Below are 17500 nucleotides of genomic sequence, written 5' to 3'. Positions count from 1 at the left end.
GGGTATGGAATTACCTCCAATGTAGGTCTTCCCTTGTGTTCTTATCGTATGAAAACACACAAGAAAAGGATTTAACGACCACCCAACAACAATCACATTTAACACGCTACGTGAAACAACCCTGACTGCTCTTTTTGTAAGGCAGCTAATGTGACTCAGCGTAAAAGACTAAGATGACATCTACCAGAAACGCGATTCTACAGAGTTCGCGACAGTATGCTCCATCGAATATACAACTGATGCTCTTATTACCAACCAGGACACTATAATACTAGTTTCAGTATCGACAATCTAGATACCGAAACTCACATCGTCCACTGGCCTATAGCCGTTATGGAGTTAGAAAATCCAACACCTGTTATTTCCCCCCGGAACCCAGAACATCCATGGTCATGTGGTGTTCACAAAAAAAAGAACTGAAGTATACGCTACCCGAATGAAGCAATTAGTCAGTGACGCTACAGACAATCCAGTTCAGGTGATCGGGATAATAGGCATAGTCGTGTACGCTACTGAGTCAAGGCCGGATCGCTATCATGACAATTCGTTTGCATTGTGTGAGGAATCGACTTAATTGCACCGTGTGTTCCACTTCCGGTAGATCCATTACCCATGACACTATCCAGTGTGACCGATGGACCCGAAAAGTTACCCAAAGTTTTACGATATTTTGGTCCGGACAGCACTTTTCCTAAACTGGATTTAGCGCCAGCCAGCTGGTCAGCAGCAAAGGTGGACGACGTATACGTTCCCCCCAATTCCGTTATTGCTGCCAAAACGGCTCCGGCAAGCAGACGGATCTGTCACAGTGCACCCACAGTACCGCAGCACCCACCCTTTCATTGGACTGTGCCCTGGCGCACAGTCGCGATTTAGGTTAATTGAGCATTAAACGTTTTACAAAATGGAAGCCACAGCCCCACGAGCCAGCCAGCAGCTGCTCGGTTTTCCATTAGTTCGTTCGTTCCGCGATGTAGAGCGCCAGATAATTGGATGGTTAGCTTGCCGATCACAACCCGGTATCCCATACCGTCGCCGCTCTATCAATCTATCTCTCTCTCTCTCTCTCTTTCTCTCTCTCTCTTTTCGTCTCTCTCTCTCTCTCTCTCTCTCTCTCTCTCTCTCTCTCCCTCTCTCATTCTCTTTTTCGCACGCATCCGCCGGACATCTGCGCCAAATCGATGTTTAATCAATGTAACGCCACTAAAATAAATAGAAGAAACTGTGCTTTTACTGCTACCATACGAGGCAGGACCGACCGGCAACTGGCCAGCTTTCCTACAGCACCTGAATTCATGCGATGCGAGAGGGGATGTATATGCGATTCTAAGCTCCCAAAATCGGTATCTTCCACGAATCTAACGGATCACATCGTTTACTCTCTGACCTAGTGTTGCCGGTGGTCTCTTAATCGGTTTCGGCAGGGCACTCCCGCTCCGCAAATGCCGGAAGGTGTTGTCTGCACGGAAAGGTAGAGTGGAACCTGCTCTACTAAACCCGCCGTCTACATTGCGTGTCGGGTGTACCTGTGACCCAAAAGGGAAAGGTTGCTAGTTGGTGATCGGACGTGCCTAGTTTGCTTGAGATGAGCAACCCAACATCCAGAGCATGCTTTGACCTACTTTCCAGCCAACCTGGACTAGGTGCGCTAGTCACTCTCAGGCACCCTTTTCGAGCTTGCTAGCTATTCTTGATGCGAAACCGACAACTCATCGCCGAGAGCGGATGTGGTGGCGCGGTTGGTGGTGGTACATCAGTGGTCGGTATGTGGCCGCGCGGCGATGCAAACAGGGAAACAAGTTTCACTCGCGTTCTTCAGCTGTTTGTGACCTCTATCTCTCTATCTCTTTCTCACTCCAGGTGTTTCTTCTTTTCCAACTGCTTCCATCTCAACCACAAATCCGCTTCCACACTAAGAACTATGTGGACCCCTCCTAGGGGTTATGGGGGGTCACAGTAGACCGTCTCATGAAAGACTTACTGGGCAGCAGGGTGATGAAGTCGCGCTGTAACATCGGTTTCAGGTAGGCATTGATGTGTCCGTGTTGATAGTGGCACATGCGGGATAGGATGTGCTCGACGTAGTTCAGCTGGTCCGCTTCATTCCATTTGGCGAACAACGCTAGGCAGGCATCGCGCTCGGTCTGATACGATGGTGAGGGTTCTTTTTTTCGCGCCGGATCATACATCAGCGTGGTCGTGAACTGCGAATCGAAACACGAAGAAAAAACGGAGAAAAGAGAAAAGTTAGTTCTAGGCTATTTTCGGGACTCTGTAGACTCTACACGTCAAAGGATTGATGCAAATACCTAACGATAAACAAAACAGAACGTTCTTGAAATGGAGTAGCACCATAAAGTTTCAAATGCATGCACAGTGTGACCTGGATTGAAACCGCAACCACAAGACATTCACTACATTCCACCATCCTGGAGGCGGGGAGAGCTGGCAGGGTCAACTGTGGGTGCTTGATCTATACGACTATGCCCGGCCACAGCATACGTTCCAGGTACGGGGACCACATAAGTAACAATGTAATGGCATATGCTGGTATGATTATGAGGCCATAGAAACCACCATTAACCTACGACCCCAGAGAGCATAGTACTGACAATGTCTTTACCTCCCCCGTAGCTACTCTTTGTTTTTAGAGTGCCCGAAGTAATGTTTTCTCGAATTATCTTACCTAATACTGTGCTTCATTCATATGATTCATAACGTCGGAGTAAATAGACGCGGTGGTGTCGATGGTTCATTTCACACTTACACAGTTGCCCTAGAGTAATGTACGATAAGCGAATGATGATATAAATACCTCAATGACGGTTAGCTTCCGTGTTTCAAGAGGCTCTCTTGTGTCGCTTCTCTTGTGAGGATAGCGAATTTTAAACTCCACTTTATGCAACAAGCCTTACCCCTCTTCGTCTAGATGCTTCCTGAAATGGGAGCATTAAATGATGCTGGAACGGACATACGCAGCGGCCACAAAACATTTGACTTTAGTGCGCGAGATGCAAAATGAGATCCAAATAACGGAGTTTCCGTCTCTCCTGTCCAGCAGATCCCTTCCCACTGTGATGATTCATATGTGATCATGATTCAAATTAGGTTCTTTTTGTATCGTGATGATGATGGTGGTGGTTTCACATGGAATACATTAGGCCACACGCACAAAAAGGGCTGGTCGGCGTGCCGGCAAATCATAGAAAACTGAAAAGTACACGATTCCGTTACCAGTCAACGCCCGCCCGTCCGCCCGCCTTAGAACCAAATAATGGCCCAGCACCGTAATTAACAATTCAAAGTAGCACCCAAGCACACAAGAAAAACCACATTATCCCGGGTCCGGATCCTGCATGCGGGAGAAGGGGACGACCACCATCCAAACACTCAACGCGACATATTTTCGTTTTAATCACAACTTTGGCCGAGTTGTCCAAGTCATGCTGGTTGGTGGTGGTGGTGGCTTCTGGCGACTAGTACGCCTCTTGTGGTACTCGTGGAATAGGAAAGCAACCGGGCATAAGGCGACACACTTCTTCCAATAGGGAAAATGTGTGGAAAACGTGCCGGGAAAGTGACGGAATCGATTGATTTTCCGACACAACCGACGCATCCCACAACTTCACGCGCTCACGACAAATTGAGCCACAAAACGAGGCAGGGCGCAATCTAAATCACTCACTGGATCTCCATTTGGCAACATTGTTGGCCTAGTTGCAACCCAGCCAAACTATACAAGGCAGAAGAAGAGTAGTAGTAGTAGCAGCAGCGGCGGCGGCGGCGGCGAAAAATGTTGATCCACCGGAAGCTCATGCAGCATTTGACCGCAAAACGTGCAATAGCAGTGTGGTGCTGATGATGATGATGATGATGGTGCAAAATGTAAGGCCGTTTGGCACACAGTGAAAGTGGAGTAAGTGGTTTCCCAACCCTCCTTTTCTCTAGCGGAACCGGAAAGCCACATTTTGGCAATCAGGCCCCCAAAAATCAGCGCGAAGAGAACTTACACTTTTTCGTACGCGAGGCTTTGCTTTCGGCGCCGACCATACGTGTCTCGTGGCTGCTTAACAGCTGTGTGTAGCTTGGCAACATCGTAACGAGCGAGATATTATCTCACTATGCAAGTGGGACTACTGGTTGAACAAAACCGACGAAAGTCTCCTATGTGCTCGGTACGGGAAATCCCGAGTGAGCAATCAACGTGCGACTGCTGACAAAAGGAACACACGATCGCAACGCAAGCATTTTGTAGCAGATGGGAATGCCCAACAAACAAATCCACTGACTTGATCCTCTGTGACGGTGCTTTTGACTGGTTCGGAATATCAATACTAGTTGCAAGCACATTTTTCAGAGAAGCACCAAACCAGCAAGCGTTACTATGGCAGCTTGGCAGCTAGAAACAGGCACAAAGAACAGCTGCATTACGAGAAAGGTAGTATTGCAGTAGCCAGCCATCAGAGCAAACATTGATCGAAACATATAGCAATTATTTCAAAGACAGTTCAGCCACCACCAGAAGTAACTCCCTCCAAGTTTTACATTTTTCGCAGCCGGTAAAGAACCAAATCGAAAATGATTCATCAAAACCGATCATCACCACGCAGAGGAAGCTACCATTTTCTTCTCGTCAATAGTCGCCCAACTTCCTCGCACGCCAAACCGGTAAGGTAAGGCTTACCGTGAGATCTGCCAAGGCTACCATTGGCACTGGATGCTACCTGTGCAAGATGAACTAATTCCTACTCAAATTCTTCCAGATATAATGATGCTGTTTGCGCCAATTGCAAATCACAATCATAGGCAACTTGCCGGGTCCATCCACGATTAAGAGCTGGAACAATCTGAAGGCATTATTAAGACCTCATCTGAGCATTACTCTGAGACAAAATAATCAAAACCACCCGGAACATACACACAGACACAGCCACATCACACTCCCTCGATAACGGTTTCATCAGCTCAACTCAACTACTCGCCTGATCGAACCTCGCTGGTCATCGTCATCGCTGTTTGCACTCGCTCGCTTGCCCTCGTGTGTGTGTGTGTGTGTGTGTGTGTGTGTGTAATCATCGATCGTAAAATAATCAAAAGGCAAAGGCAGCCCTGTCAGCAGCATGACAATGTTAGACGACCTGCTCTTCAAAGCCCACTGCCGCATCTGGCGAAACTGCTGCTGCTGCTGCTGCTGCTGCTGCTAGCGTGAGTCATACATTCGAATAGAAGGCAAGCACTTGAGCGATCTGTGTTCGGGGCGCACAATGGAATGGGGGATAGCGCAAAGCATACACAGACCGTACTACCATCAGAAGCAGAAGGTTCTTGATCTGGTTTTAGCATCGAAACCCCATTCATCATATGTTTTGCATGGTTACCAGAGCGAGCGACCAACGGACACCGAGAGCCGGTCGCGAGGGGCGAAGCAACATTTGTCGACATCACAGAGCTCGACGGCCCGTGGTCAGTGAAGTGCTAGCGCTACAGCTGTGCCAGCATCATGACGCGCGTCTCCGACATGGCATGAGCGTGTGAACGATCATCCTCTTAATTATCCCGTCACACAGCTGTGTAACATACAGCTTCGAAAGAGGAGGAGGAGAAGCAGTTACACAGTCCAAATGGTCTCGGACACCGAAGAAAAGAGAATGCGTTCACCGGGCGACTTGACACTGGCCTGAGCCCCAACACCAGGCAAGTGACGTGATTTTCAAAATGTGTCCACAGCTCAGCTCACAAGAAGACCGTCCGGTATCAACAGACCTTGGCTCATATGACTTGTCATGGTACGGCGTCAACACCAGCCAGTCAGTCAGTCAGCCAAAATCTCTACGTTTTCTTTTTTCTTGCAAAAGCACGATGAGGTGACGATCGTGGTGTTGATGATGATGATTGGACTGAAATGTGCAGCGAACGCATCGAATGAAGGCCACTACCTTAAGCAGTGTCTGGCGCGCTCTAGCGATTCACAGCCCCGGGTTTGACCTTGTTTTTCATTCCATTTTTTGCTTTAATTCCAACGCTCCCTTCCCCTGCTGACGAACGGGACCACCATCCATTGCACGTTTCTCACACGTTGTCAGCAGTTTAGTGTATGCTGTTGAGGCACAGCTCGCGGCCCCACTGCCGCATGTTTGTCGCAGGAAAATATTTTCCTTTTTCCCCTTTGATGTAACCCTGAAGGCTGCAGGGAAGGAGGAGTGTGAAGTGTTGGCCTCACTGGAAAACCTTACCCCACATATAAAGACACTTTGTGTGCACTATTTGTTCGGCTTATTTGGTGAAGAACGGAATACAAACCAATTTGCAAAACAAGGCCAATGTCAAAGCGCAGCAGCGAGATTCAAACGGAACGTCTGGTGAGGTGGAAAGAACGGGGTAGAACAGAATCTTCCTACGCACCATACCACCCATCACAAAGAAATCCCATAGTTGGAGACATTGGAGACACGGTGCGATCTGGTCATTCCACCCTCCAGCCTTCCTTGTACAAAGACCCCGTGCGCCGTATGCGGCGTGAATGACATCCACGTCTGAGCCAACCGTGGTAGGTCTCTTTGTCGGACAGCAGCACCACCAGCACACGCCGGATTCGGTGATTGTTTGGCGAAGAAAGTGAGAACCCAACTCGACGTCGGTGCAAAGCTTCGATCGTTTCATTAGCATGCCACATATGGCGTGTGTAGCGTTGCGAACCGATGTGCGATGGTTGATCAAAGTCCGTGCGAATGATGATCACCGCACGTCGCACTCATCGATCCGTCAAGCGAAGTCAATGTCATCCCGTCTTCTGTCGGTGCTGCTGGGTAGTTTGGTCCGTATGTTCCATGTCAGTGCTTTTCGATTAATTATGGCAACCTAATTATAGCGCGTAATTATCTTTTTTTTCCGTTACAGTGGCCACTAGCCAAGGATGATGATCCGGGCGATCTGCCGCAGTACAGTGCATGACGGCCATGGGACGAGTTCAGAAGTACAGTTAAAAATGATTGCAGAGATTCCCTATAGCATACAAAAGGGCCAATACTGGTCCAATACTGGGGCTGCAGCGTAAGGGCTAGTAAGTATTTTCTCTACAATCTACTCGTAAAAGCCCCCCAAGGTTTATGGAAACTGAAGTTAGAAGCTCGAACCAACCATAGCTCTGCCTGGGCTGGAACTTCTGGGTTTCTTTTAGTGGCTTCGTCATGTCATGCGAATGTCCGACAACAGTGCAGCCTGTAAAGTCTTCTTAAAATCTCGAGATGAACAGAGAGAACGATGGGTGTGCCGTATAAGTCAGTAGAAGCTTCATTCTGAATCCTTGCGTACATCTTGAGACTTAAGTCATTAACAGTTATTCTGCGTAAAGTCCTTGTGGAGAACTAATCTCCCTTAGTTTGCAAGGCAGATAAAGTTTACGGACTGTGCGGGCCAACTGTTCTCTTGCATGTTCAAGAATCAGCACATAGTGGCAAACTTATGCTCTTCAATGATATGACTTTTTGTATCGCAGTGGAGCCTCCTGGGTAAAGCGAAAGTAAAATATTATGAAAACATACACACTGCTGGTCCGTGTCAGAGTAAACAACACGCGAGCGACTGAATGAGCTAGTGCACTCTTAAGTAAGCACTTCATCGCGCACATTCCATCTCTCACGATTAAGCAGCTGATTAGCGTAATCTGATCCACCAGTAATGACCCAACTGGACGGGGTACTTCGCCGTACCTACGATGAATCGTAATTTCGCTTTCGTCAATTGGTTGTTGTTCCAAATCCAAGATTGCGAAAGCTGCGCTTGATGCGGTGGTGGCTGCACCTCTTAGCTGCTGCATTAAAGACGATGTCTGACTCGAAGCTTCCACCTTCGAGCGGCGTGCACCGTCGAGCATGATTCCTCTATTTTTGGAGGGCGTTTCGCTCCCAGTCACCGACATGATAATTTATGTATCACGATGATAACCCCGCCGGAGGATCTTATGGCTGAACGAAACGAATGATGGGTGTGAAAAGTGAAACGCAACGCAACGCACCATCGTCGTGGGTCAGAAACAATGACCACAATAGGCGAGACGCACGGGTGACGAAATCTGCTCCGCCCTTATTTGTCTAAATTCATCTGACTGTTTCGTACGGTACGGTCCCGGCGCAGGAGCGAAGGTTTAAGCACATTGCACATTGACAGTTCGTTGAAGGAACATGATCATTATAACCGGCGCACATAAGGGGCGCTCTCGAAGATCAGGTTCCCCCTTAAAAGAATCGCGGAGCGCAACAGTAGTGTCTGAGTGAACAACTGCGATGTCTTTCGCAATCAAAGAATTGCACACCACGAGCACCTACGCAAGGTACAGTACGAACAGTTGTACTTGCCCGATCACGACGACGACGGTGAAGACGATGTATAGTGGCCCCCCTCCAGGGATTTACCACTTTCTTAGCGCGAGAGCAAAGGCGGTAGACGAACCACAAAGCCGCAACTCCATAGAAGCTCCGTAGGCTTCGCGTAATGATGAAATATGATCTTTTGCACACCTTGCACGCGAAAGGGTGATGCCGCCGTTGCTGCTGCCGAGCTGGAGAGATCTCATCAGCTTCTTCGGGCTGGGGTGCACTCAGTTGCACAAACTTTGCATGATCATCCCGCGTGACCATTTGGAGGCTAATCTGCTAAAAGGGCAGACGATGATCGCGCGCATGAATTTCAATTACATTTAACGTTTCGTCTGCCCCGCCTCCTCGTCCATAATCGATCGAGAGCTAAGCTAAGCTTGAGGTGCGCTGGATAGAGTTGGATCTTCATTTGCACCGGCTAAACATCGGCCCCAGGGAGGCCCTAGCATGATAGAGGATAAACCATTGACCACTTCCGCTGTTACCGGTTTTAGAGCTTTCTGTTTTCCCGAACAGCGGAGCCTGTGGCTAAAGATATTGTGGTTGTAAGATCGCCTCGATCGCCTCGTCTTTTCTTTATCTCTCTCTCTCTCTATCTCTTTTGCGCGCGCTCTCCGCTCTCTGCCGTTAATGGTTACAGGTTTTACGTCGTTGCTCTGGCGATCTCTGGTAGCTTCCTAATACTCCCCTTTAGCTGGATCCGCCATCGGTGGCCGTCAGTAGACCAACGTGCTGTCCGCTAGACGACGATGACCACCGCCGACCGAACAGAATTAATGGCGACGGTATAGGCGGGTGATCCTTTCTCTCCACCTCACACACACATACACACACACGTGGAGGATGGAAAACTGGTTTCGGGATTTGGTTCGTGTGATGATGCTTGATGCGTCCGGCCGAGACTGGTTTATGGTGTAGGGACTCTGGCGGGAGTTTGACTTTCTTGTAGAAATCTATCAAACAGAGAGGATGGATGACGGACCGTGCAGCAATCGGGAAAACCGATAATGTGCTTTCGAAGGGCTTCAGACGCGCCACACGTCATGGAACATGTTCTTGTCGTATTTTAACTTAATAGACAATCAACGAATGATGTGTTTTTAAGGTGTGTTTGGATGGAATGTGCGTGCAGCAGAGGCGAGTGAAAGTGAGATGGATGGAAGAGATGATGGGCTTCTAAAGCCTCAACTGACCGGTCCGGTTGGAAGGTGGCGCACGAGGCAATGCGAGATCAATGCGGGAGTTCACCACCGGCATACCTGCGATGCCATTAGTCCACCGCGGCATTGCGTTCAAATATTTGCGCTCTTCAAATATGCCCAGTACCAACAGTAAACCCGCCCTCCTTCTCCTCCCCTTGTCCGTATATCGCTTGGCTCACGCGATTAGCTCCGTTTGTTGCTTAAGGGTTTCGCTTGTCGCGAGTTAACGGAGAGAAAAGCAATAACCGCGAAGAGTTATGCGCAACATACAACAATGTATCAGATCGTGTTTCGGACATCTGTATGGCATCACCAGTTGAGGTATGAAATCTGGCAAGATGTTCTGAAAAAAGTTGGTGCTTTTGGCGCCACGCTATTGGGGATTTAAGCGGCACAATTGTCAATGCAAGCTCCGGACAAGGGTGGTTTCGAGAAACATACAAATCACAACCATCGGAGGTTGACACACAAAACACTCCAGCACAGAGACACCTCTCTCTTTCTCTCTGCCTCTCTCCGTTTAGTCACAGAACATGCGAACAGGTTAGGGAGCGTGGAACGACATTGGCGGCAATGCCCATCGCGAGGCGCGAGACCATACCTGTACAAGCCCATCGTCGTCGGTGACTTCCAACCAGTGCTTCGCTCTCTATCTCTTCCTCTTCCTCTTCCCCTTACCATAATCCACCTCCTCGGTTGACCTCGATTTCCCGTTCCGCGTTGACGGTTGACTGTAATGGGGTCAGGTGGTGAGAACGACCATTTGGAAGGAGGTTGGCACTGGCGGGGAGCAAACTGGCGAACGAACATGCTGCGCCTGGTGCAGCGTGGCTTGAGCCCCTGGACAGCCCCTGATTTCCTTCTGATTGAAGGGAATCCCAAGACTGAAGTACCGTTAGGTAGCGCTGGGACAGGATGCAGCTTTTCAGGGTCATGTCAGGTTTGTGCTACGGCGATGGCAATAGCACTCGCTTGGAGCTCCACGCACTAGCATATCGCTTGACGCAGCTCATAAATCATGAGAATCTGAACAATGATCGGTGTAGATTATGCGCATGGAATGGGCTTAATTTGATTGCCTGCACAAAACATTCTTCCCGAGATATGTGCCTTGTGTATCTGGTCTGAACATTGTAAAGACCATCATAGAAACATGTGACAAAGAGTTTTGATATGCGCCTTGCAGAAAATATGAATTGCAGATACAGGCGACCCATATTGGACAATCGCTTAGCAGCAGCAGTAGCAGCAGAGCATCCTCGGAGAACGCCAGAAGATATTAGGTTGAACGAGAATGACAACCATTGACAACGAAATCACTTTTTTTAAATGGTCGAAAGCAGGCATTCGACAAACCAAATTCAAATACTGCTTCCTTTAAACACATAATAACAACAACCATCCCCAAAACGTTGATTAGATTATCATTTTTTAAATCTTCTTTTCTGGTTCATATTTGAGTTTAAAAATACGAAACGATGCGATTATACGACCAACAACAAACACGAGACGTAGCTCGGTAATAAAAAAAAAGTACTTCGATAAGAACTTCAAATCAATGCACAATTTATCGGAAACGAATAATCGGAAAGGATAAAGTACATAAACTAGACAAGCGGATATCGCACTTATTGGCCGATATGAACCGCGATAGTAATGTAAGAATGGATTAATTACAATAGTTATAAGCGCTTAAGCTAGCGGTTGATACAGAGATAAGACAACTAAATACTGTCCGAAATGAAACTTCACCAGAAGAAGCCAAGGAGCAATGATTGGTTGGTCTAGATAAGGTATCATTCAGCGCAGCTAATCTAATGTATAATGTTATTCACTACAAAAAAAATGATAGATTTTAATATTTTGATAAAAAAAAGATCAGATAACGTCAGCTAGTCGACCAATACGATTTTTTTTCATACGTCAATTGACTTGGCAGATGCCCTCAAGTGGTCATCAATTCTCGTCATACAGGCATTTACAGCAAGAAGCTTAATAAAGTACATCTAAAGTGGCTTTAGCGATGATATTGGTATATAGGTTGATAAAAAAAACCCGATTTTTATAAAAAAAACATCGATTCTAATAAAACGTAAATTTTATTCCATTTCATACTTGGCAACCTACAAGTATGCCGTCAACCGAGAATTGCACTCGAAACCTCCAACCAAGTATCAAGAACACATTCAATGCGATTTTTATCGAATTCAGAACCAAAAGCTACCAGCTCTGATTAGAAACATACTCAAACTTATTATCTATCTTCACGATAATACCAATTACTGAAACGAGGAACATCATGTCTTCATTTGAGCAAATCCATGAACCCGAACGCACGCTGCAACCCAAGCCGCAGAGCACGTGTTCGGTTGCATCTTCGTCGATTGGTGGTGGTCCCAACACCTCTCTCGTGCGGCGCTGCACATCGTGGTGCACCCTTCTACTACGAATTGATTTATTTTAGGACCACGAGGTCAGTAGGCCGCCGCTGCCGCTGCTGCTGTTGTTGGCGTGCCATGCGAACCGTGACGACCGTGCAGCAGACGAACCAAAACCGCCTGCCCCCCGCCCCGAATGCAATCCTTCTCCTAGCGAATGCCATTTGTGTCACCGCGTCGTGATCTGATCGCTGCAATCCGATTTGCGGCAATACACCGCACGGCCGCCGACTGCAATCCATCCATCGATCGATCGTAATGTGATCGCGTAAAGCAACCATTATATAGAGCCTTGATTGGTTTAAGATTGCAAAAAGTTTAACAAAATGCTGCACAATGCATTTGCCAACGAGCGTGAGACGTAGACAGCGTGAAAGGGAGGGGGAGCGATAAGATATGCCCCTGGTATGATGAACAACAGCCATCTCCCTATCAAAACCATCCGCATGCACAGCACAGCGACGATAAGATAAGATAATGGTAGAGGAGCTTTCCAGACGTCCAAATCTAATTTGACAAATTGCTGCAAATTGTTGCACTTCACAGAGTAGTTTGAAAGTGAGAAAAATCGAAGCATTATGTTGTGGCTCAGCAAAACTAATGGATCGAAAATCGAGTGCAGCAGCAGCAGCAGCAGCAGCAGCAGAGTATTCGTTTCCTTTTCCTTTTCCCTGAAACCACAATCGAAAGCGAGACCGAAGCGAAGTGATGCGATCGGCCCTTGAAGTAATGAAGCGCGCAAACCATGACGAAGACTACGACGGGATCCCCATCTCCGTGCATATGTGTGTGAGTGTGTTGGTTTGGCCTCAAGAGAAGAACGAACCATCTCCTCCAGTAGCACAAGACAGACAGCAACAAGACAGACTAGCAATTGGTGCAAGTGCAATCCCGAACCTATCTCAACATCGATTGCAATGTGCATCGCAGCATCACCTCTCGCGACGGCCGCCACCACCGCCGCCACCATTGCATCACTGTAATGGCACACGACACGCGATGCGATATCTTGGTGCTCGCCGTTCGAAGATGATGAAACCTTGTGTTGTGGCCTCCTCCGGGGCTCCTTTTTCGTGTTCGTTTCATTATTTTGTTTTTTATTTAACGACGAATATGCCATTTTTTCGACAGCCAACAACTCATCTCACGAATTGTGCCTTGTAGCGTCCTCTGTTGTGCGATGGTCCTTCGCCCTCAATCGTCAAAAGGTCAATGGATTGTGCTCGCCGACCCAGGATGATCACGTGTCGCATAAACAGTATTCGAATGCTTCGTACTTCGACCATTCCGACTTCGTAAGGTAAGAAACCGGAACTTCGGAAGCCTACAATTCGCAGGTCCGAGCCAAGCAGGTCCGAGGTCACTTCCGGACACGCACACGCTCTGCTGTTACGTCCGATTGTCGTCTTTAGTCGTACGCACACGAATGCCGCATTCTTATTTCCTACGCGACCACGCGATCGCGATCGCGATCGTGAAGGTATCGCACCGAACCCGGGCGGGGAGGTGGGAGGCCTATGTAGCACACGGTGGAGGAGTGTTGTACTGAGGTTGACTGGTTGTGACTTGAAAGGTTGGTGTTTGTTGCTGCCAATGCTGCTGTATGCATAGTTTTGGATCCGTTCAAACCATGTTTACCTTGTGCAACACTACGCCACCGACGGTGTCTCCCCCCCCCACCCCGCCTTTCATTCCCTGCGCTCCTCTGTCTTTAAGCCATCGTCGTGACTTCCGGATCGATGACGTAGCTGTTGCAGCTGCTGCTGCAGCACAAGCGACAGAGTTAAGGACCGGGGTTCTTGTTTGAGAACGCAAAAAGGAAATGAAAAAGACAAGATCGTTCGAATCGCCTGTTCTCCTGTCGGTCAGATTTCGTGGTCCCAAATGTGATCATGATGCAATCCCTGCTGGCCACGCAGCCAGCAGGACGATAAAAGTAAAAGCGCCACGCCGTGTGACCACCAAAGCAAACCTAAATCAACAACATAAAACCCTTTCTCTACCTACGGCGGTGACCACATGATACGGTGGCGGCGACGAGGAAGAACTTTCTCTTTTGCGCTTGTGGCCAGTACTAATAACACAGACACACGCAGACCCGGGCCGCAGTGCGGGAGCATGATGGCTACGATGAGGCCCGGCCGGGGCTTTTCGACTTTTCGGTTCTCATGCTGATGATCGGACCTCGGACACATCGGAAGGAAGCGAGGAAGTTTAAGGTCTAACCGAAACGGAGGAGAGATCGCCGGGCGCTTGGCGGTCACGCGGAAACGCGGAAAACCGAATCGGATTATCGCTTTTGCCCGCTCGCTCGACCGCCCGCCCACCCTCCCGTGGACAAAACATCTGTAACGGGGACGCGGGGTGTGTAAATGAATCTCGTTAAGCTCGAAACAAACACACACACGATGGTCGATGGTTACATCAGCTGGCGGGACAGGCGGAAAAGCCTGCCACTTTCGTTACCGTTTTCGAAGCACACACGCTGGCTTCCGAGAAAGTGGCCAGTCAACAGCAAAGCCCAACAAGAAGAAAGAAAAAAGAAAAGGGAAGCTAAATGGGAAAATTTATCGTCCGTTATTGGAATGGAAATGATGTGGGACGCCTCAACGGGGTCGCAAAAAGGGAGGAAAACCCAAGGAAACCCGAGAGGAACGTTTCGTTAACGAGCGACGATGATGTCCATTAGGAGGCTAGAAAGTGAAACTAATTTAATTCCCTGGCGCAACGCTCACGGGTGTGGTCATCAGGTGCAGCCATTAAAATATGTGCAAAAATTAATGCTCAACACACAGCAGGCTGGATGCATTCGTTGACGTTGCGTACCACGGTGCTTCCTTGCGGGTGCTTTCGAACTCACCTGTGTATTGCTGATCGAGTCGTCCATGATTTTGTCTGTTTCCATCTTCATCATGTCGGTATCCAGCTTTACAGCGGGTTTCAGCAGTCGGTGTTCGGAATGAAGATTTTCGGCCCCCGCGGTTGGACCCGGCCGATCTCACTTTTAACTTAAGCTTCGAAACCCGCGGCGACCAACACTCACTGATAAACACTGATCACTGGTACACCGGAACTGACTGAACTATCGCGTCACGTCCAGTTGCCCGTAGTAACCGCGGCTAGTAGTACACACTACGATGATGAGTTATACTTTCTTTGCACTTTCGTTGCCTGTCAATCGCGTCGATCGTCAAGAGATCCGTTGAACACTAATGACAGTAAACCGGAAATGAGTGGGTTGCTAAAGGATTAGAGCGAGGTGCTCGATAAGAGCTGAGGGGAAGAGGGGACACGATGGCTTCCTATGCCATATCGGCGATGATATCGAGGGTCGCGGCGATAAGCACCACGAACAATCATCCGAAAAATCAAAACACAAAATGATACATCAATTTACGACCACAACGCGCGTGTGGACCCTAAAGGAAATGGGAACCCAACAAGGGGGGCAGGGGGGAGAAATTGATTTTTGTGGCAAAATAAAGGGCAACCGATATCGGTTTCCTCTCCTCAGAAAAAAAAAGTAAACTGCATGTGAGTGTTCACAGCATCACCTGGAAGGGATTTGTACATTTTTCCCATGCCACTGCAGGCTGGGTCTTTGCTCATTAAACCAACAGCAGCAACAGCAGCTCACTCTTGCTCACAGCACCATCTCACCACTAGACGAGATGAGCTGCGCTTCTCTTCTTGGTCGCTGATTCGCTCATCTCCGCGCTATTCGCTCGTTCATTCACTCCGCATTTTTCTTCCTTCTCTGCCCGCCCTTCAACCCCTTCATCTGACTCCACTTCGCGGCACAGACACTGAGAGGTGGGGATGCTTTTTGCACAAAAAGATAAGAAGGACCTTCACGGGCGTGATGCCAAGGATGATCCTGCTGCACACACGTTCAGCTAGCTGATGATGCTTCACATAACAACTGTGACGTGTATATTATGCTTCGCGTTAGCATAACTTTTCCACAAACACACACACGCGAGCGCGCACACACACGCACGCACGCACACACACACACGCGAACGAAATGGGGCCCGTGCGCGCGCACTCACACCGCGATGCACCTCCTTGGAATACCCTTCCTTCGTGCCTCTACACCGTTCGCTCGCGATGGTATCCAAGCAGCAAAAGGTGCTTTGCTGGAGGTGATGCTCCGGATTTTGCTGCGGCCTACACACGCGCGACACGCGATGATGATGAATCGAAGCTCGATCGATCCCTCTCCGGTGATGCGCTCGTCGTCGATGAAAATCACGGCAACTTCGGCGAGAATTCTTTGTTTCTCCCTTCTTCTTCTTCCACTTCTTGTTGCCCCGCGCCCCGCGAGAACAACAAGCGAGAGCAACAAATCCCCCTACACCTGATTCACACACGCACCACAGCACAGGCACCACCGACCGTCGTCGTCCGTGACCGTATGTTCACGGGGATAATCAATAAAGTGGGCCACGACGAACTGGCAGCACCAGCACCGCCTTGGCAATGGCGGCGGACGACGCACGAGAAGGAACACACCTTTTGCTTGCCCTCGACGTCCTTCCTTTCTCGGCCAACGCAGATCGTCGTCACCCGTGGAGCCCCCGGTGGCTCGCCGTGACGTTGACGAAAACTCTACGACGGTGCGGTTGGGCTACTGCTGCTGCCGTTTGCGACCGTCCGCGACTCACCGTAAAAAACCAGCACAGTTAGCACGCGACGATTAATGCTTGGAAGTCACCGTCGTCGTCACCGTCTAACCGGAGAGAAAGCAAAAGAACAACAAGCACGGACACGGAGCGGAAAAATCGACTCCGAAAAACGCGCAGTAGTTGATCCCCTTGAACGAGTCGACGAACTGGCTCCATGTCATTCGATGCATAAGCAACACGCGATGAATCGATGGTAGGGAATCGATCAACAAGCGCTGCTCTTCTATCTATTATTATTTCCCGGCGTAGGACGATAGAAATGGATTCATTTTACGAATTTCTTTCAAAAAAGGAGATGCCAGGTATGTAAAGCATTAAAAGGAAGCAGGAGCAGGTGCGCTTCCGAGTTGTACTTCACTTGGACTTGCAAGGCGCCAAAACTGACGTTTATGTTATCACGTTATGCCAAAGTCATGGTCCTTTTCCTGCCTTTTCGGGTTGCGCGGAGTGTTTTGGTACAAATTAGCCGAGTTCCCGGAGTGTGATTGCGGGAATGATAAGAAATCTTCTCTCGTGATCTTTACCAGAGTTTCCCAGGACCTCGCATGATTAAGGTGGTTGACCATTCTGGTGACCATCCGCTGTGCACGGAGCGAGAAAAAGTGCGAGTAAGAGAGAAAGGTGCACCTCTCCTTTTCTCTCTAGTGTTGCTGGGCTGACCTCCATCAAGATAATCATAAAAGGATACGATCGACAGTGACTGATAATAGCAGGAGGAGCTCTAGGCCATAAATCTACCGAACGCGAAGAAAATCGAGCGACCTGTTGTGGTGAAGATCAATCATCGCAGCACGTTC

The 17500-nt window shown here is 48.8% G+C and overlaps 2 protein-coding genes across 5 annotated transcripts in view; one reads left to right on the top strand and one right to left on the bottom strand.

Annotated features, from left to right (window-relative positions):
- Positions 1 to 16814, bottom strand: part of LOC125948125 (beta-TrCP) — a 23198-nt gene extending 6384 nt beyond the window's left edge. The window contains exons 1-3 of one of the 4 annotated variants that reach the window (XM_049673889.1): positions 16683 to 16814; positions 14876 to 15224; positions 1982 to 2204 (exon numbers count right to left, since the gene is read on the bottom strand). In XM_049673889.1, coding sequence (XP_049529846.1) covers positions 1982 to 2204; positions 14876 to 14929 — 277 coding nt within the window. In that variant the 5' untranslated portion in view covers positions 14930 to 15224; positions 16683 to 16814. The other 3 variants (XM_049673890.1, XM_049673891.1, XM_049673892.1) reach the window with 3 other exon arrangements.
- Positions 16815 to 17037: 223 nt separating this feature from the next.
- LOC125948120 (uncharacterized) overlaps positions 17038 to 17500 on the top strand; it is a 5487-nt gene continuing 5024 nt past the window's right edge. Inside the window, exon 1 of the mRNA XM_049673884.1 lies at positions 17038 to 17500. This exon is cut by the window's right edge and continues 885 nt beyond it. The gene's annotated coding sequence lies outside the window, so the exon portion shown is untranslated.

The sequence above is a fragment of the Anopheles darlingi genome, chromosome 2 (assembly GCF_943734745.1).
Source record: "Anopheles darlingi chromosome 2, idAnoDarlMG_H_01, whole genome shotgun sequence".
Classification (NCBI taxonomy): Eukaryota; Metazoa; Arthropoda; class Insecta; order Diptera; family Culicidae; genus Anopheles; species Anopheles darlingi.
Note: the sequence above shows the minus strand (reverse complement) of the source record. Positions and strands in the feature narration are given on the sequence as shown.